General features: G+C 38.0%; 1 protein-coding gene across 1 annotated transcript in view; it reads right to left on the reverse strand.

Annotated features, from left to right (window-relative positions):
* The window catches only part of vwf (von Willebrand factor), a 105,258-nt gene that overhangs the window by 49,838 nt on the left and 34,358 nt on the right, over nt 1–21,062 (reverse strand). The window contains exons 20-34 of the mRNA XM_069908995.1: nt 20,305–20,443; nt 19,570–19,704; nt 19,296–19,442; nt 17,343–17,483; nt 17,143–17,241; nt 15,428–15,584; nt 14,195–14,353; nt 11,367–11,499; nt 8,276–9,615; nt 6,561–6,680; nt 5,288–5,431; nt 5,013–5,156; nt 3,435–3,596; nt 3,264–3,310; nt 1,451–1,628 (exon numbers count right to left, since the gene is read on the reverse strand). Coding sequence (XP_069765096.1) covers nt 1,451–1,628; nt 3,264–3,310; nt 3,435–3,596; nt 5,013–5,156; nt 5,288–5,431; nt 6,561–6,680; nt 8,276–9,615; nt 11,367–11,499; nt 14,195–14,353; nt 15,428–15,584; nt 17,143–17,241; nt 17,343–17,483; nt 19,296–19,442; nt 19,570–19,704; nt 20,305–20,443 — 3,245 coding nt within the window. The remainder of the gene's footprint in view (nt 1–1,450; nt 1,629–3,263; nt 3,311–3,434; nt 3,597–5,012; nt 5,157–5,287; nt 5,432–6,560; nt 6,681–8,275; nt 9,616–11,366; nt 11,500–14,194; nt 14,354–15,427; nt 15,585–17,142; nt 17,242–17,342; nt 17,484–19,295; nt 19,443–19,569; nt 19,705–20,304; nt 20,444–21,062) is intronic.

Below are 21,062 nucleotides of genomic sequence, written 5' to 3' on the forward strand. Positions count from 1 at the left end.
AATATAGGAGTTGGGAGGTGATGTTGAGATTGTATAAGACGTTGGTGTGGCCTAATTTGGAGTTCTGTGTGCAGTTCTGGTCGCCTAATTATAGGAAGGATATAAACAGAGTGGAGAGAGTGCAGAGAAGGTTTACCAGAATGTTACCTGGGTTTAAGCATCTAGAGTATAGGGAGAGATTGGACAGATTAGGTCTTTATTCTTTGGAGCGTAGAAGGTTGAGAGGGGATTTGATAGAAGTATTTAAGATTATGAAAGGGATAGACAGAGTGGATGTGGATAGACTATTTCCGTTAAGAGGAGGAAAGATTAAAACAAGAGGACATGAGTTAAGAATTAAAGGGCAGAGGCTTAGAGGTAACATGAGGGGGAACTTCTTTACTCAGAGAGTGGTAGCCATGTGGAATGAGCTTCCGGGAGAAATAGTGGCGGCGGAGTCAATTGTATTATTTAAGAAAAGGTTGGACAGGTATATGGATGAGAAGAAGATGGAGGGTTATGGGCATTGTGCAGGGAGGTGGGACTAGAAAGGGGTGTTTAGTTCGGTGCGGACTAGAAGGGCCTAATGGCCTGTTTCCGCGCTGTAATTGTTATGTTATGTTATGTTATGTTTATACTGTGATATTGATAAGTACTTCCCTGGAACAACAAATATGACAACAAGATCATAGGATGCTCATGCATATATGTTATTCCGTTAAGTTGAAAGATTGTTCTTCCTTTGCCACTTATTGGAATTAACATCACGTACACTCAAAAAGAAATCTGAATCTGAAGATTAACATGAAAATAACGTAAAGAAAAAAGGGGTAGGGAACAATTGGAGTCTCAAGACAAGTTAGTAGATGCACTTTTTGATTTTGCATGATGTTAGGTCCAATGGTGTGGATCAGAGGTTTTCAAACTTTTTTTCTTTCTATCATGTAGCACCTTATGTAATCCCTATGCTATAGGTGCTCTGTGATAAGTAAGGGATTATGTAAAGTGGTATGTGAGTGGAAATAAAAAGATTTGAAAAGCACTGTTTTAATCGTACCTCATTGACTCGTCATGTGCACGGTTTCAGAACTCCAAAGGAAATGGGCCAATGACAATTTTTCTCAAGCAAAATATTTCAGTAACAATTAGGTCTAGAGCAGTGATTCTCAACCTTTTTATCCTATTCACATCCCACCTTAAGTAATCCCTTACTAATCATAGAGCACTTTTGGTAAAGGGATTGCTTAAGGTGGTAAGTGAGTGGAAAGAAAATGTTTGAAAACCACCAGTATAGATCAATGCTTCATGGATGTCATAGACATGGTACACTGAAGGAGCTACATCTATGCTGTCTGATTCAATATTTTTATGAATACTGTCAATCCATGATATAAAGCATAACTGGGATCATTTAAGGCTCTGCTCTGTCCTTAGGTAACATAGGCTCACTGTTGCATTGATTCATACTTACAAGGACATGACCATCGACAGCCACATGTTTCCTTAATCTTGATGCTGGGAAGGTTGTTACTGCAGGTTGGTTTACGCAGTTTCTCACAGTTTATTTCATGACTTATGGAAATAACTTCTCCATTTAGTTTGCACATGAAACTGTGACATTTATCAGGCAACATCCATTTCTCTCCAGCCTTGGAAAAAAACATACAACTGAATCAGGATTCACTTAAATGATCTCAGAAGTCATATTTTGCTTCAAAGCTTTGATTTGATTAATACAGAGGGTTTAAAACACTGCTGTGATTTTAGAAGCTAATGATCATTCAATAAAATATTAGCTGTGGATTCTATGTGCATATTGCATTGTAAATTACTTGTTAATTAATAGACTATTTAAAAATATTGTTCAATATATATAAGGGAATAGATACATGCTAATAGTGGAGATAAGACCATTTCAAAGACCTGGAGCTGAACAGTTACCAGAAGCTTAGATGACTGCCAGCTCGTGAGGAAAAATCTGAGGGAGAACTGATCAACTGACAAGGTCCCACATGGGAGGTTAGTCAGGAAGGTTCAAACATGAGGAATTCACAGTGAAATAGTTAACTGGATGGGAGAAATCAGAGATTAGTGGTGAATGATTGTTTATCAGATTGTTGTTTGTCAATTATCTGGATGATAATGTGGTAAATTGGATTAGTAAATTTGCAGATGACACTAAGATTGGAGGTGTTGTGGGCAGCAAAGAAGGTTTTCAAAGCTTACAGTGGGATCTGGACCAGCTGGTAGACTGATCTGAAAAATGGCAGATAGAATTTAATGCAGACAAGTGTGACGTGTTGCATTTTGGAAGGACAAAAGAAAGGATATACACGGAAAATGGTAGGGCACCGAGGAGTGAGGTAGAGCAGAGATCTGGGAACACAGATACATAATTCCTTAAAAGTGTTGTCACTGTGGGTAGGGTTGTAAAGAAAGCATTTGGCATATTGGACTTCATAAATTGAAGTATTAAGTACAGGTGTTGGGATGTTATGTTAAAATTGTATAAGACATTGGTGATGCCAATTTTATAGTATTGTGTACAATTTTTGTTGCCTTCCTACAGGAAGAATATCAATAAGATAGAGAGAGTGTTGAGAAGATTTACTAGGATGTTGCCTGGACTTCAGAGATTGAGTTACAGGGAGAGGATAAATAGGATAGGACTTTATTCCCTGGAGCATAGAAGAATGAGGGGAGATTTGATAGAGGTATTTAAAATTATAGATAGACAGGGTAAATGTAGATGGGCTTTTTCTATTGAGGGTGGGTGAGATTCAAACATGGGTTAAGGGTAAAAGGGGAAAGTTTAGGGGGAACTTCCTCACTCAGAGTGGGAGTGCGAATCGAGCTTCCAGCTGAAGAAGTAGATGTAGGCTCGATTTTAACATTTGAGGGAAATTTGGACAGGTATGGAGGGCTATGGACTGAGTGCAGGTCAGTGGGACTAGGCAAGAAAAACTCATTCAGCACAGACTAAAGGGGCTGAAGTGGCCTGCTTCTGTGTTGTAATTGTTCTATAGTTCTAATACTGAAGTGGTGAATGAATGAGGAGCATTCATTTTTAGAAATTGCTCAAAAGGGTTGGCGTGTGTTTTCCTTGGCAGTACTGGGGTTTTCCTTGCTTTTGTTTCCACTTCAATGCCTGGGAGTGGAGAGATGACGGGTCCAAATTATGGTGGGAACAATTCCAATGTTTCCAGTCCCCATACTACATTAAAATGAAGACAAAGTCAATTTGGAGATAGGTAATATTGCACCAGCTTTGAGCCATGTTCTACCTGCCGCTGATTCCCTTTGTCATCAATGCATTCGTGAGGAGAAATCGCTGTGAAAGAAAGAAAACAGTAGAAATCCTAAATGCATTGCAGAAATAACTCATGTTTATTCTTTACTTTTCACATCCTGAAATTATTCTAAAGAATTCAAAATTATTTATTTGTGAGACTCACCTGTACAGACTTTTTCTATAAATTCATTATTAAGTTTCACCATCATACGCAGAATTTCCACATTACCCAGCTGAACAACATTTTTCGGATTGGGCCCAGCTAGGCTTAAAAGTTGTTGCACATTATACTTTTCCCCCAGTCCTATTGGGATCACTGTAACACCTTCGGTAAAAATAAATTATCTTAGCATTGAATGTTCCATGACTTTGGAACTTTGCAAAGAAGCAGAAAGCAAAGGGTCTAAAATAAAAATAATCAAAAAGCACAATTATGAATGAAATCTTCTCATTGTATTCCTTGAGAAAATTGTTGCATTTCATTAAAAACGTAGTCAAATAAACAACATTATTTTGTTTTATTGTTTGTTGAGTGGAAACCATCATCAAAAAAAAAAAATTCAATCCAGTTCAGGGGAACAAACCAGAGCAATCCCATTCACTCTCTTATTTCCATGCTTATGTCACGGTGGAAGAACTTTGCAGCCAACAAAGTAAACTTGAAGTGTGGTCACCGTTTAAATTGTTCAAGATGTTCAATTGTTCATCTACAAAGAAACTGCATGATATTGGCCATCCAATCGGTTCAAAATTCAACGTTCAGATTTATTGTCAGAATACATACATGACACCACATACAACCCCGAGGTTCTTTTTCCTCTGTGTAAGGCAGAATTACCACTTATTGGTCATGCATAAAACTGTACTCAAGAAGATACCTTTATATGTAAAAATTAAGAAATGTAAACAAACTGACTGTGCATACAGAGAGAGGAAAAAAAAACAATAAAGTGCAAAAGTAAGAGTCCTTAAATGAGACCCTGACTGAGTTTGTTGTTGAGGATTTGATGGGGGGGTAGCAGCTGTTCCTGAACCTGCTTGTGGCCCCGATACCTCTCTCTTGATGGTAGCAGCAAGAAAAGAGCCTGTGCTGGGTGGTGTGGATCTTTGATGACTGCTGCTAGCTGCAATATTGTTTGAGGAATAAATACTGGCACATGCATTGCAAACTCACCTACTCTTCTCAGAATAGTGCCACAGGATCTTCTTACATCTCCCCAAATTTCTACAGAAGTGTGGGGGAAAGTGTGCTGATTGGCTCCATCATAGTCTGGCATGGGAACACCAATGCATAAAGAGCATAAAGTCCTCCAAAAGATCGTGGACACAGCCCAGGACATCACAGGCAAAACCCTCCCCACTACTGAGAACATCTTCACAGAACTCTGGTGTTGGAGGGCAGCAGCTATCATCAAAGACCCACACCACCCAGCACATGTTCTGTTCTCGTTGTTGCCATCAGGAAAGAGGTATGGGTGCCACAAGTCTCACACCACCAGGTTCAGGAACAGCTGCTCCCCTCCACCATCAGACTCTTCAACAACAAACTCAATCAGACTCATTTAAAGACTCTTACTTGTGCACTTTATTCATTTTCTTTTGTTCTCTATGCATTGCACAGTTTGTTTACATTCATTATCATGGGTTGCCAAGGCTTCAAATTAATTGAGAGGCAGCATGTCAAAATCATGCACGTTTGAAAGGTACTCTGGTTTCAGTACAATAAATTCCAGTGACATACCTGCTACGATTGCTTCCACTGAGGCCAAGTCAACATCATCTGTGGAGGTTCCAGTAATGATCACCACTGCAACCTTTGGAACACCTGCCCTTGCTCCGTTTGCCTCAGTTACTCCAGACTGCACAGCAAAAGAAAGTGCTCTTCCTGCAGAACAATACAAAAATATTACAGGAATGCACCCTCTCATTTGTGAGCCCTAAGATACGTTAAACACAAAAATCATACTCTAAAAAATTTAATACGTAGAGAATTTTATTAATGGTGGCAAGTTATACCTATTTCACTTGGCCCAGATTCCCTTTGCTGGACATTGTCAATCAGATTAAAAAGATTCTCCTTTTCTTGTTTTGCACTGAATGCAATTTCCAATGAATTGTTCTTCCCATACTGCAGGATGGAGATATGAATTGCATCTGCCCCTGCAATAGAAAAAAAGGACATAAAACAATCTGTGTTTTTTTTTCAATTATGACCAACAAGTTAGGAGCAAAGTCAACATAGAAGTAACAAAGGAACTTGAAAACAGTAAAAATATTGGAGGTAATTTTAAACTGGAGAGTTGAAATGATTAAAAAAAAACTATTTGTCACTGTTGATGTAGGTTCCTGAGACTGAGAAAAATCAGACGGGTTAAAGAAAGAATGGAAGCTTGAATCCATTAGTTAAATGCCAGATACAAGTTGTGGATATTGGGCATATCCCAACCCAACAATCTATTCTCCACTTCCACAAGCCCCTCTACAACTCATACAGATTTCTCAAAAGCTTGCCATCCCTTCCTCCAATCTCTTCTGACCCCCAATTCCTCCTTCTGACCTTTTACCTAATTTTCCTCTAATTTCATATCAACCCTCACTTCTTTTTTATTTCCATTTTCACCATCATTCATCTCTCTCACCCCCCCACCATACTCCTTGCATTCTTCAAATTCCTTATTTCCTCACATTAATCCCTCTCAATCCCACTTTGCTTCCTATGCTCCTCAATCCTCCATCTCTCCACTCCTCATTTCCTTCTCTCCCTCTGCACCCTGTCCCTATTTCTCCTTTGGTTTCCTATACCCCCATCTCTCTTTCTCTACTTCCTTTCCCCACCTTTAACCCCTCCATCTCTCCCTGACCTCTCCACCTCTACCTCTGATCATTGCCCAAATTTCTTCTCTCCCTTTTAGCTCACCCCAGATAGTGTTCTTGATCCTTTCGATATGCTCTCCGTTCTCTACCAGAACCCTCACTTCTTCTTCACATTTCTCTGACTTGCCCTCATCTGCATATGATCTGTTCCTGAAAAGTTTTATTTCTCTTTCAGTCTCAACACAGTTGTCTCTGTTCAAAATATATTGAAATCATCCTTGTTCACTCAAACTGTAATCCAGAAATTACTTTAATGTCTTATCTGATAAAGAAACTTCCATAACGCATTTTTACAAGGTGCAACACAAGTAATACTGTGCTGTTTTTACTGTTAATTAATTTTACTAGCTTAAGCAGTTACTGTTTGGATCAATTGTTTGTTCTTAGTGGAAATCCTGCAGTTTCCTTCACTGACCTGTATTCATTTTCTCAATCATGGATTTTACAAAGCTTTTCGTTTCTTCAAACATTGTCTGTTCAATGTTGTCACTGCCATCAAGAAGGATAATAACATCCATTGGTTCAGCGCAAAGAGCTATGGAGAAATGACAGAATTATACTTGTACTTTCTAGTTTTCTCCATGTAGTTGTTATCTGCCAACTCATTTTGGAAACATTCCTTTGAATATATATTTATGAATAGCTTTCACTCTAAAGAGTTGTAAAGCACAACATCTATCTCAACAGAGACACACCATGTCTAGTCAGTATTACATTTTCATGATAATATGACAGGGCAACATGGTTGGTGTAATGGTTAATGCAATGGCTTTACAGTGCCAGCAATCGGGCCAAGGTTCAAGTCCCGCGCTTCTGTAAGGAGTTTGTTCATTCTCCCTGTTTTCTTGTGGGTTTCCCCCAGGTCTCTGGTTTCTTTCCACCATTGGACGGTATGGACTCGTGGGCCAAAATGGCCTGTTACCACGTTGTAATTTAAATTTTAAAATAAATTTTAAAATACATTACATTTTAGAAATATGTGGTGTGGGAAAGATGAGTTTTTTTAAATAACATTTGAAGGGAATAGAAAATATTAACAAGGGTAAATAATTAGATTAAGTGGCAGATTCAAAATTTCTCAATTGGTTAAAATGCATAGGTAAAATTCTACAGCTATTCCATCTAATGAAGTCACAGGCCAATGTAGTAAGTAGGGTGGTAAGCTCAGTAAAATAGACACATTTCTCCCATATGTGTTAACTGATTGCCAATATTAGTCCACAGGGGGACTGCAGACCCAAAATATTTACTGTTGCTCCATAGCTTACTGCAGTAATGTTCCAAATCCAGACTAGGACAAAGCATCATTCAGTTTCCCAATTAAACGTTGTCAGTTTATGGAACAATTTAACTCCTAATTAAAACACAATTGGTCAAAATTATTATTTACCCTGGACTATTAAGTTTATTAAACACCGTAAAATGCACACTGATGTCTCATAACATGTAATATATGCTCCAGTCCCACAACATGACGGAAATACTAGACTCTGCATGCGTTGTGTGCAGATACAAATATTTCTGGAAAAGGGAGCTTTAATTAACATGTCTTTTCACGGCCTTCTTTCATTTTCTACTTTCTGTTAAACCACACTTTATTTCCACTGCACTTTTTGTGTCTCTACATGTTTGATGGTCATTTCCTCATATGCCAGTGAATCTATCTCCTCTGTGTCCTGTCGGATGGTTTCAACCCAACTTTCTTTGGATTTGCACTTGTCTAGAAGTTGTTCAGAGCTGGTATCTTCAACCTAAAATTGCTGTTTGAATTTTTCTTCAGAAAACAAGCGATTTGGAAGCAAGTCAGAAGTGAATATGCAAAAAACAATCCAGAACAGGAACCAAATGTGTCTGCACACTTTCTAGAGTGTGATACCTGGTGGATGTCCAATCCTTTTTTGGGAGTCACATTATTTTCCTGTCCCTACCAATTAATTATGTTAATCATTTATTTATTAATGGATTACTCACCATTTCAAGGGTGGCTCTTTTAGTGAGCCAAAGCAATTTTGTATATTATTCTATTCGTGTTAGATAAAGTGATTTTGGCTGCCAATATGTGGCTAAATTGAATGTAGATCTAGGTAGAAACCAAAGCTTATCCACAAGCTATTTATTGAAGAACCTCACCTGATGGCGGCGATATCAAACCTCTTGCAGTGGTTGTAGTTGTTCCCATCTTATCTGTCTGGCAGCACGTTTCATAAACTGTATTAGATATTTCAGTAATATTGTCATAGGTAGTCCGTATAATGGGAGGTGGGAATATATCCTCATCAATGTCAGGACCAACAATAATTGAGATCAATTTCACACCATGGTTTTTGACAGCGCTGAAAGGATTTGTGATATTGTCTGTTGGCGGGTTCCTGGTTATCATAAACACCAGGTCAGGTGCTTCTTCCCTTGCACCACTATGAGAAGTTAAAGTAGATTCAAAGAGATGCCATATAGCTTGGCCTGTGTTGGTCTGGTCTCCTCCACGGAATTGCATTTGTTTTATTCTTTCAACCACTTCCCAACTGTTCTGAGTACTTCTAAAATTAAACTCTTCATTTACAGTATTGGCATACTGGATGACAGTGACGTGTGTGGTTTCATTTGCCACTTTGAACTGTTTAATCATTTTAATAATAAATTCTTTTGTCTTGTCAAAGTTATGTTCTCCCACCTTATCTGATGCTTCCAGAATGAAGACAACATCACGTTTTATTTCTTCACCGGACATCGGGGTGGTGATGACCACATGGGCAACTAATGGAGTCGTAGTTCCTGCTGCTGTTGTTGGAGTTGGAGTTTCCACATAGGTCGGCGGGGTGGCTCCACGACTACACATGTATTCCAAGATTGCTGTCCGAAACTCTTGAAGCTCACCAACATTATTCAAAATAAATGATTTCCCTCCAGGTGACTTGACTGTAATCAAGTCTACTTCTTTTTGGTTTACAGCTTCTCCAATGCCCACAGTAATCACAGTGATTTTTCTCTTGTTAATTAATTTTAAAACTCCTTTAGTCACACTAGATGAGGGGCTTGCTGTCACAAGTATGGCTACTCTGGGTACTTTCTTCCTCGAATCCTTTCCAAACACAAGAACTGATGTGTACTTCAAAGCTTCAGCCAGATTTGATTTGGAACCCCCGATGTATCCCATTGTCTTCACTAACATTTTTAGTTCTCTTACACTTTTCTTCTCCCACAGGTCAAATTGTTTGCTGATGCGTGAGTGGAACTGTAACATGGCAACTCGTATGTTTGACTGGCCAATCTGCATCTGTTCCATCATGGACAGGACAAATGTTTTCACATCCTCAAACTCTTTTTTGGAGAATGATTTACTGCCGTCAATCAAGAATGCCAGCTCCATTACCCTTTGGCACCCATTCACATTTTCCTCTGTCATCGTTGGAATTACCTGTGGTATTCGTTCAGTGCAGTCTCTACAATGCAAAAAGGTTCCAGCACACAGGCTGCAGAGCACCCAAGAAAAAGAGGGTAAATTATTATTTGCATCAACTTCAGTGCATCACCATCACAATTTAGCTTATTGCAAAAATAGATTAAACAGTAAAATCCCTGTTATCCAGAATTAAAGCAACCAGCAAAAAAAAAAGCAGAAATACCATATATATGTGCGCAATAGTTAATTCTGTGTAAAAGTCGATGACATCCCCCCCCCCCCACACTATTTTGCGTGTAAAAGTTGATCCCCTATTTTTGGGCCCAGCTACCCGCCCAACCGAGCTCCCAGTGCCTCGACCACAGACCCTAGGCCCCAGCCGTCCACCCATTTAAGCTCCCAATGCACTGAACAACACAGGTACTTATCAAGGTCTAAAGTAATACGCGAGTAAAAGTTGATTCTCTGAATTTTACCCTCAATATTGGTCCACAAAATACGACTATTAAAGGAGGTAAAAATTAAGAAAGTTTAAAATTAGCACCCCTATTTCTCACAACACGCAATCTCAAGCAATGGGCAAATTCACTTATCTGGTATTTCCAAATTCCCATCGGTGCTGGATACCAGGGATTTTACTGTATTCCACAAACTTAAACACTGCCCCTATGGGAAATTAAGCAGAGTTCCTGTTTGCACAGGATGAGGTTACTTCATTGGTTCTTTCCAGTATTAGTGATCTTTCTTCATCTAAACTGATGAGTACAATAACAAAGACCAGGTAATTTGGCAAGCTCAAGACTTTGTCGCTGAAGGATCAGTAGATTTTCTGGAGTACTGGATGTTCTTCCTATTATTATGTGGACGCACATTTAATTCAATTTTTTTTAAATGTTATACAATATGTAATTTTTTTAACAGTACAAATTATCAGAGTTTCACAAATGTACTGAGTAAATCTTCCAAAAATATTTCCTGTCTCAACTCAGAAAAGTGTGATTCCTTACAGTTATTGAATAGATATAGGCAGTTACCTTATTCAGCTCTCTGGTGTGACATAAAATTGATTATTAGAATTAGCTTAATGGTGGGGAACATTTATTGATCTATTTTATATTTACAATTTATTTTTCTGTTTCGTGACTCATTATGGTTGGCGTAGCAGTTAGCACAACACCTTTACAGTGCCAGTGACCAGGATTCGAATCACATTCTGTCTGTAAGGAGTTTGTAAGTTCTCCCTGTGTCTGTGCAGATTTTCCCCGAGGACTCGTGAGCCAAAATGGCCTGTTACTGTGCTGTGCATGTATATCTAACTAGGTCTAAATTTGTACTATTGTTGGTGTATTGTTGGTGTGATGCATGAAGAAAAAAATCTTGGTGCATCTGTATACACACACACACACACACACACACAGACACACACACAGAGACACACACACACACACACACACACAGACACACACACAGACACACACACAGACACACACAGACACACACACACAGACACAAACACAGACACAGACACACACAGACACACACACAGACACACAGACACACACACACACACACACACACACACACACATTTTTTTTTAGCTTTGCATTTCCAGAAGTATGAAATGGAGTAGTGAGTTAGAAAATTATCAAATATTTTTCTTTGCTAACACATTGTTCGGTTATTGAAGCAAGTTTGGGTCATTCTTGGAGCCAAGAATCTTGGAGACAAATGTTTAAAGAATTACTCTCCGTATTAAATCAATAATCCCAACCAGCAGCCAAACAAAACTCCATAACGCCAAGCCAAAGGGAAAGAACATACCAGTTTTGACAATGGTTTGTCCCTTTGTTGATAATAATTGGCTGTCCATCTGGAATGCGTTGTCCCTCATGGATACAAACTGGACACAATTCAGGATCGATACATTTCTGTGAATTTTCATCCAGTATAGTACCTATGCATGAATGCAAAGCAAAAACAATGAATAATTTTACTGTAAACTATTCTGTTTATGGTCATTGAAAAGTGCAAGAGCTTTATACTGATTTCTCCAACATCTTTTTACACTAAAATCTCTGCTGTCCGGAATTCAAGCAACCGGAAAATTATAAAAAAATCGGAAATAAATAGGTAAGAAATACGAATGTTTAAAACCCTTTGTGGTCAGTTTGCCAATCCAAGCAATCTCAAGAAAATGGCAAATTCACATCCAGCATCTACCAATCCCCATGGGTGCCAGATACCGGGGGTTTTATTATATTTATTTTTATGTTATCCTTGATTATGTGTAAGTACATGAGTTGACAGTAAGCTGTCAATAAACTAATGAGATTTCGTCCTCTTCATTCCTTCATTTGATAAAGAACCAATGTCTTGAAATGCTAATTCTGTTTTTCTTGTCACGTATTCTACCCTCTAGAAATGTTTAGCATGTCTGTTTTATTTCAAATTTCCACCATCTGTAGCCTTCTGCAAATGCCAAGCTTCCTGTTCTGATACTGACAGTTCACATCTGTGCGGCAAATGTTGTGGGATGACACAGATAATCCACATGTCAGAGAAATCTGGATTTCTGGTATACCCCAATGTCTGCCTCTTTGGTCAAAACACACAGTGATTTCACAGCACAGACTCAAAATTATCTTCAAATACATATTTCACATCCTTAGCATCTGAATTTGAATAAAATAAAATGAAACTTCCAGGATGACAAAAGTGCTGGACAATATTCTTGTAATTTAGATGCAGCAAGGAGGTACTTTTTTGCTCCAGGGCAAGCAAAGACATTTGAATGATCAAGTTCAAACAGAAGGAGAGTTTGTCGAAATTGGTACCTCTGGTAATTGATTATTCAATAATCTCCACATCCTCTGATCAAATATTGGAATGATTTTTTCATGTAATTTATGAGAAATTAATTTCCATTATCCCAGCAAACAAAGACAGAAATACTTAATTAGTTATCTGCACAGAACTTCAAACCAATGAGGTACCATGAACTTCCATCATCCAGTGTTACCACTACTATTTTTCACAGCCTTCCTCAGGCTACTGCCTACATCCAATATGGGGCAAACTGCTATCTTCCTCCAGTTTCGCCACACTACCACTAATGCTATCTCTCCCTCCTGCTCGGATACTTTCAGCTGAAACAAAGATATCTGAACTTGACATGCACTTGGATTCTAATCTAGGCTTCTAGATGCACATTCTCTTAATCTTTCAATCCACTCCTGTAAAATGATCAACCATTATCTCTCCTAATGCATACCAACTGTTTGACAAAGCTCCATTCAAATTGTTTGTTATCTTCCGCAGCAACTATTCAAATGCTCTCCTGGCTTTAGGTCAAGTCTGTTACATTCTCATGACCTTTATAGAAATGATGTGGCAAAATATATATTTCAGTTAAGAGTTTGAGGTTTATGTATTCATTGGCAAGCAACCAAATTAGTAACCAGGGCAACCACAGGGAAGCCAGAATGAGAACCATGACCCAAAGCTGACTCCCCAGCAGAAGGAAGAGCATAACCAACTTCTGTGTCCACACAGGATGATGAGATCCACAGATTTTTCAGTCCCTAAATCGCTGAAGTAGAACATTTTTTAAAAATGTGCCCACTGAAAATCAAATAACTCACTCACCCTAAACATTCAATAGTGTGGTGTGGAGATCATCTTTAGTGGAAATGAGCCTGAAGCCTCCTTGAAAGAATAGAATATCCACACTGACACTTGGGAATTTCTGAATTAAATATTAAATTATATTTTTACATTTTGAAACTTTTAAATTTATACATATAGCAGGCCCAAGAGCCCATGTCGGCCAATTATAACCCTGCGAAGTGTAGGAATGTGGCGCTATCAATTAGACCCAACAGACCAGATCGAGATTAATAGGCTTTAATTGCTATAAACACAGGCTTTAATTGCTATATACACACTGTTGGCCCAATTCCAAGGCAATACTGAGGGAGGAGATTGGGTGGTACCACCTTTATTAGGAATCCTGAGGGGGAGGAGCTACAGTATTGGGGTGAGCCAATCTGTACAATGTATATATTACAGTGTTCCACCACAGGGATGAAACCGGAGCACCTGGAGGAAATCCACGCTGTCACAGGGAGAATGTGAAAAGTCTTTACAGACAGTGCCAGATTTGAACCCTGGCTGTTGACTTTGTGGCACTCACAGCCACACTAATCGTGCCAGCCATCAATCTGATGGCAGTTTAAAGTGGAGAAGTAGTATTTGGGATGATACTGAGAATCTCAAATTCATGAATTGGGAGCACATAGGTAAAGTCCAACATAAAGAGCAGAAGGGATGTAACACATCATAAACTACAAGCCACTAATCCCATCAGACACCTCCTGCTCCTACTGTAGAAAGGTGAAATACCCATAGTGGCCTCATCAGCCATCCCACAAAGTTTGAATGGAAGCAACAGTCATCTTTGATTTTGAAGGACTGCTGATGCACAAGTAGAAATGATAAAAGTTTGGCAGAATTTCCTTACAATTGGACAGTAGTAGTGATAAGTATGTTTAGTATATATGGTGAGGTTAAACAAAAGGCAGCTGAGGTTATTCACTGTTCAAAATATGTTGAAAATATTAAACTGAGCACAATTTTTTTTCTGTACAAACCTGAAGGACAATATGCATGGCATCCTTCTACACACATCACAGGGCAGTCTTCATGTTCCAGATGTTGACAGGTCCTGGGGCAGGCAGGTGCACATACGTTATATCTCCACTCACACATGTGTTCTGCTTGTTCTTCATTTAGCTCTTCACAACTCACAGCTTCAATGATCGAAAAAAGAACATCAGTCAACAAGGTTGCAATGCAACTCAGGAAAGCCACCAATATTTTCCCACACATATCAGAGCTCCATTAAGACCCTATATAAAATGATGTCACAAATTTAAACCAGTATTATTGGATTAATTCTTGTGCTGGAGATTCCATAACCTGAACACAGATCTGTGGCTTAAAGCAGTGGTTTCCAACCTTTTTTCTTTCTGCTCACAGACCACTTTAAGTAATCCCTATGCCATAGGTGCTCTGTGATTAGTAAGCGATTACCTAAAATGTTTGAAAACCACTGCTTTAATCGTACCTCATTGACTCTTCATGTGCACGGTTTTAGAACTCCAAAGGAAATGGACCAATGACAATTTTTCTCAAGCAAAATATTTCAGTAACAATTGGGTCTCGAACAATGGATCTCTACCTTTTTTTTCGCCCACTCATATACCACCTTAAGCCATCCCTTACTAATCACAGAGCACCTATGGCATAAGGATTACTTAAAGGGATATGTGAGTGGAAAGAAAAAGGTTAAAAACCACTGGTCTGAAGAACATCTCCCAATGAATTGAATGACTTTGTGGTGCTCTGATCAATTCTGGTGAAATGTAAGATCATTAAAATATTATTTTCTGTCCTTTTAGATAAATTGGGATCAACAAGCAAATTGAATGACTTTGTGGTGCTCTGATCAATTCTGGTGAAATGTAAGATCATTAAAATATTATTTTCTGTCCTTTTAGATAAATTGGGATCAACAAGCAAATTGAATGACTTTGTGGTGCTCTGATCAATTCTGGTGAAATGTAAGATCATTAAAATATTATTTTCTGTCCTTTTAGATAAATTGGGATCAACAAGCATTTTCATGATAACTCATCAAAATGGCCTACTTCACATCAAAATAACATCTCCCTTTGAGCAATGTGCTTACTTAAAAAGCCTCATCAAGATGCATCATAATCTGTAACTATTCTTTCTTGCCTTTATCAGGCCATTGTAAGACATAACTTTGAATAAGCGGCAGTTTTAACATGGTGCAGTTTATTTTTAATCAGTTTACTTACGACAGAACCTATCTGTCCTCCAGTGTACATGAATACCTTCCTGGGCACATTCATGTGCATAGGCTGCTATAGCATTACAAAGACAAAGACACTCTCCTGTGGAGTCACAGGAACAGGCGTCATATACACAAATTTCCCAGAAAGGCTGAGGATCAATCTGGGGAAAAAAAAAGCAACCAGAGAATTAAAAAAAAATAGAGAACTGCCTGGACAGTGAATTTTATGGCATCAGAAGCAAACCTTTTCAATGAGGGTTAATTAACATGAATATTCATTGTCTTCCCCTGTGTTGTTACAATGGTATAAAATCAGAAAATCCAATGGCTAGTTTTGATTGACTGAAAGTGCCAATGTACATTACATTCTTTAAAAGAGAGTTTACATGTATCAATCGCAAAGATTGCTTCATCAATTTCCAAAGCAAATCTCTTAAATGATTACCCAGTGTAAACTGCCAGCTGTGATCTTAAAGAGTTGATTAATGTGGGGACAGTTGTTTTTTGAAACTGTCTCTTCAATTACCTAGCTGCTATTCCATAACTCCTGAAGATGTTTACATTGGTGTAACTAACTTTCCTACATTGAAAAATACTTTAAACATTTTATGGAAGAATTTGCATAAAGAACAATTTTCCATAACCCAGGGTGCCCCTGCAAGCAGGGAAAAGAACAGATGCTTTGCCAATCTCCCTTTAGTCTTTTTTTGTTAAAACACAGGATTACAAGAGAAAGAAAAGAGTGGAAGTAGTAGATTTATTGGGCCTTCTCCACATTCACCCAAGGCCTCATCTCGTCTTCTGTTACCGACAGCCAGATTTTAATTCCACGATTTTTTAAAACATCTAATGATCTAGTCTCCACAATTTTTTTCTTTCTCTTTAAAATTTGTGCTTTCCAATAAAAGGTACCAATTCAGAGAGAAAAGCATGACAAATTACTGAACATTGTCCCTGAATGCACACACATAAATCTTAAGGTCCATGTGCTTCAGTGTGTATATGTTGAAGTCCTGCTCACTAACTAGTTGAACATTACTGGAGCACATGGTTCTTTAGCTCTAGTATCCAGAGATATGCCAATCCACATAACTGTTGTTATTGACTTATCAGACTTTGGGATGTCAGGTTGAACAATTAAATTGAGTAAATATGATTGATAAAAAGCTTCATTGAAGTGCTTTGGGCAATCTGAAAAACCTCTTGCAATGGAAGGAATGGTTCTACTTCTATCCATATGTTAACCTTGGGTTTTCAAAGTGAGCGTTTCTTGATTGTATGACAGGAAAGGAGCATTACAGATGGAATTGGTGGCATCTTTGCAAGTTCAAGCTGTCTGGTACCTGTTCATTTCTAGGTCTGGCTTTGCTCACTCACTTCTAGCTTTAAGGGAAAGAGGTCCCTAAATTAAAGATTTAACTATCTTTACCTTGCCAGCAACATCTCCACCCATTCAAAGAGAGCCATCATTGTTAAACATTGTAATCATATGGAGCATGCAACATTAAATAGAGTATTTATTGTGGAACGCTTATGTCATTGTCATATGCTTGCATAAGAAAATGTTTGCCCTTTTCAATGGTAGAAGATATGCACTGGCAAATGTTCCTGAACACAAGTTAAAAAACCAACCTCACAAATGAAACAATTTCAGAGTTCCTCCATGTAGAATTACCCAGACAACAATTTTGCTCCATTTAAAGTGAGGGCAATCCTTACCAGCTGTGCGCATTCACTGAACTGGACACTTTTTATGATGTCACAAGAATTTTCAACAATTGCTTGCTTCAAACTGTTTCCATTGCATGGAGAGGGTATCTGTGAAATGGATTAAGTTAAAAACAATCAGTTTTAGTCTTCTATATTTTTAAAAAAACACAATGTTACCAAAACAATATTAGAAAAGGTCAAAATATTACCTGAATGGCATCAGCACACAAATGTTTCACTGACCATGAATTGCCAAAATCAATGGGATCAACTTCAAGCTGATTACCACTTCCCACAAGATCATTATTTTCATTTCCATCAAAGTTACCACATAATCCACAGACCTTACCCTGTTTCAGAGAGGGGGAAATTGAAGAAATGAAATACAGATGCTATTATTTGAATAAAATTTCAGTGAATAAATAAATAAATATTGAAACACAATAATTTTTTTGAATCTTATTCAAACACAGGAGACTGCATATGCTGGAATCTGAAGCTTAACACCATCTGCTGGAGGAGTGCAGTGGGTCAAGCACCATTAATGGAAGAAAAAGAATGGTTGACAGTTCAAGCCAAAACTGGTTTGAGGAAAGTGTATAGGAGCACTGTAAAGATGAAGAAATGGGAGGGGTGAGGCGGGGACCCACAAGATATTGGCGAACCAGGCAGTAGTGGAATATGATGGACAGAGGCAGAGGAGTGGCAAAAGCCAGACAAAGGGAAAGAGATGCAAGGAAATCAAACAAATCAGGTGAGTCCTATAGCCTGGACCGGCCTGAAGACAAAGGCTGCTAGTGTTGGTCAAAGAGAAGGTGAGAATGCTGGTAGAAAGATGGAACAGAATGGAGGGAGAAGAGGCGAGAGCAAAAGAAACCATTGGGGAGATGGGGATGGTGCTAGGGGTGGTTGGAAAGGGGACAAAAAAAGGGGAGGGAAGAGCAGAAGGAGTGAAGAAGAGAGAGGGAAGGCATTACTGGACATTAGAAAAATCTACGCTCATGCCATTGGGCTATAGGCTGTGTGATAGTGTAGATACTATCACCAATGTATATATTTGTATATATTTACATACAGTAGTAGTGATTGGCTGAGAGCCGTAGCCACGCCCACCGGCAGGTCATAGAGGGATGCTCCTAACCAGACCCAGTCAGTCTGGACTGGTTGACTTCGATGTAATACGCTCCAGTCTTTTACTAATAAAAGCCTTGGATTGAGTCAACAAGTCTTTTGGTCATTCGATGCGCAACATTCCAGGCGGAATATGATATTTTGTTCCTCATTTCATGGTTGTGTATCATTGAGTTATGCTGGTAAATTACTCTAAATTTTACATTTTTCTTGGCTAATACATCAAAAGATAAAGATGGTGTCCATTTTGGAAGTATTTGAAAATTAGTAAGAAGGGAAAAATTTTAAAAATATTGATAATGATTTAAAAAAGATTAATATCTCATTGTTTATGCGGGCAACTTCTTCAGAACTACTAGATTAAATGACCCAAAGTAAATGAATACTGAAAAAGGAAAACAGTGAATTGTACAATATATTTTTATGATGTCACAGTATGTGCAAGCTATTCTCTTTAACTTAAATGTATCAAGGCAAATACAATTACTTTCTTGACTATTCCCTCCAACTTCAAAGAATTATACACTTCTCCGGGAAAAGTCATTCATTTCACATTCTTTATTCAATTTATTAGGTTCCATTATATATCTATAGATACAAATTTTGGATTCCCTGTCACATGAAAACATTTCCTCCATATCTGCTTTATTGAACCCTTTGATCATCTCCATCTGGTCATTTATTAACATTATATTATCTTGAGAAAAAAAAGACCCTTAATTATCCATATAGCTACTTCCATCTAATAATCCAAAGATTTCTGATTATTCTCTTTACTTTCAAAGTGATCTGTATAGTTCACATTTGCTTGTAGCTAACTAAACAGGCTTCTTCAAATATTTGTGCACCAAGATTGCGGACTTTCCTGGTTAACTATACTTCAAAACGGTTTTCAATTCATTATGGAAAGAAGGTGAAAAATTTAAATGTAAGTGAGAGTTTTGGAAAAAAAAAAGGGTGGAAGAAAGGGAGACAAGGAGAAAAGGCAAGGAAGGATCTAGAAATAAGCCAAATCAAAGAAATCAACTCACCTGGTACTGACCCTGAATTCGGACAGAGATTCGAGTGCCCTTATCCCATAGTATGGAAATTACTTTGCCCAGTACAATTATGTAATAGCGATCAGAATTGAATATTTCCAAGTCTTCTCCATTCAAAATTGGCTTTTTGATGCTAACCTAATCAAAGAAAATCAAGTGTAAAGATTATCTGTGAGTAAGTGATGTTTAATTGTTGGAAATTCACTTTTAACAAAGCCACAAGCTGCTTCATTTCTCTGAAGAACATGCTGATCTTTTTACACACCTCTTTCTCAAACAACTCCAGCTCTCCTCCTTCATATAACACAGTGATGTCTTTTGAGCATTCTTCTCGTGGCAAACCGCAACCACTATGTTCCACTAAAATGCGAAACGTTCCTTCATTCTCACCACAACTGTCCTAGAAATTAAGGAAGACTTCAAAGGTCAATGAAGGGAAACAACTAAAATATTAAAATATGGAAGTAACAGACATTTTTTTAAGATGTTCACTGGGAAGGAAAATATTAATCAAAGGAAATTCCTTTGAGATAGAATCAAGTTTAAACATGAGGGTGACATAATATATATATATAAAATCAGACATTTAGGAATCATCTTTTACTTAAGACATTTACTTAGTTTACAGATAACCACTGGTGGTAATGACATTGAAATCTATAATTCAATTTAATTTATTTAAAGAGAAAAGGGCATCTTGATATTTGAAATAAAAATAGAAAACATGAGTCAGGCAGCATCTGTGGAAAGAGAAACAGTTAAAATTTTGGATTGATAAGGGATGAATATTTGTTCAGAAATTGTGAAACCATAGGGTGGTTTGGAAGGCAAAGCTAGACTGACTAATAGCCTGTCCTGCTCCAGATATTATCATTAAACAAGTGCTCATTTTCTTACCTACAAGTGAAAATCAAAAGGATAATTTGTGAAAAGATATTCTCTCAATGGGGAGTGTGTGTAACATGCTGGTAATTTCCCAATCCTCAGAGGATGTCCTTACCTGAACCAGGACATACTGGCATTTGCCTGGGAATGTATATTTCAGCCCATCGAAAGTAATGTAATGAGCCTCACCAACACCAAGGCAGGTGCCATCACAGACTTCTTCAGTGCAGTGCCATTTGCGATTGAGACATTTACTGCCAAAACAAATGACAACAAATGTTCATTCCTAATTTCACTGAGCAGTATTAGCCATAATCTTGAGCAGAGGTAGCCCAGCAGTCAGTTGGTTTCTCTCAATCAGTAGCTCACAGCAACTGGAATGACATTCATATCACAGGTCTATTGCACACTGTATAAGCATTTTTACTTGCAACCACAGGATGCTTTGAAAACCTTTCCAATAAGAAAACACCCTTATATTTACAATGATATAGTGCCAAAGCACAACTTAACCTTTTGTATCTCTTGAAGAAGTCTTTAGTTTTTAATCTATTCATCACCAGTCTTGTTCTCCCTCACCAGTGTTCCCGTAGTAAACAGTCATGGAGCCATTTGGCACATAACAAGTGACTAATAGGACATGGCTATTTACACTGAAACAAAGTAGCCTCTAACAAAGCATTTTGAAATTATGATGAGCCTGATAACATTTAATTGGGAAAGACATTTTTTCCTGTGTTAGAAAAAACAGTGACAAAAGGTCATGAGTTTAAATTCATCACCCTAAGAAAATGACATAGAAGGTTGTTGGATAATGGACCAACTTGTGATAATGCACCACTTTTAAGAGAAAACTAAATAAATATCTGAAAA

This window comes from Narcine bancroftii, chromosome 13 (genome assembly GCF_036971445.1).
Source record: "Narcine bancroftii isolate sNarBan1 chromosome 13, sNarBan1.hap1, whole genome shotgun sequence".
NCBI classification, from domain to species: Eukaryota; Metazoa; Chordata; class Chondrichthyes; order Torpediniformes; family Narcinidae; genus Narcine; species Narcine bancroftii.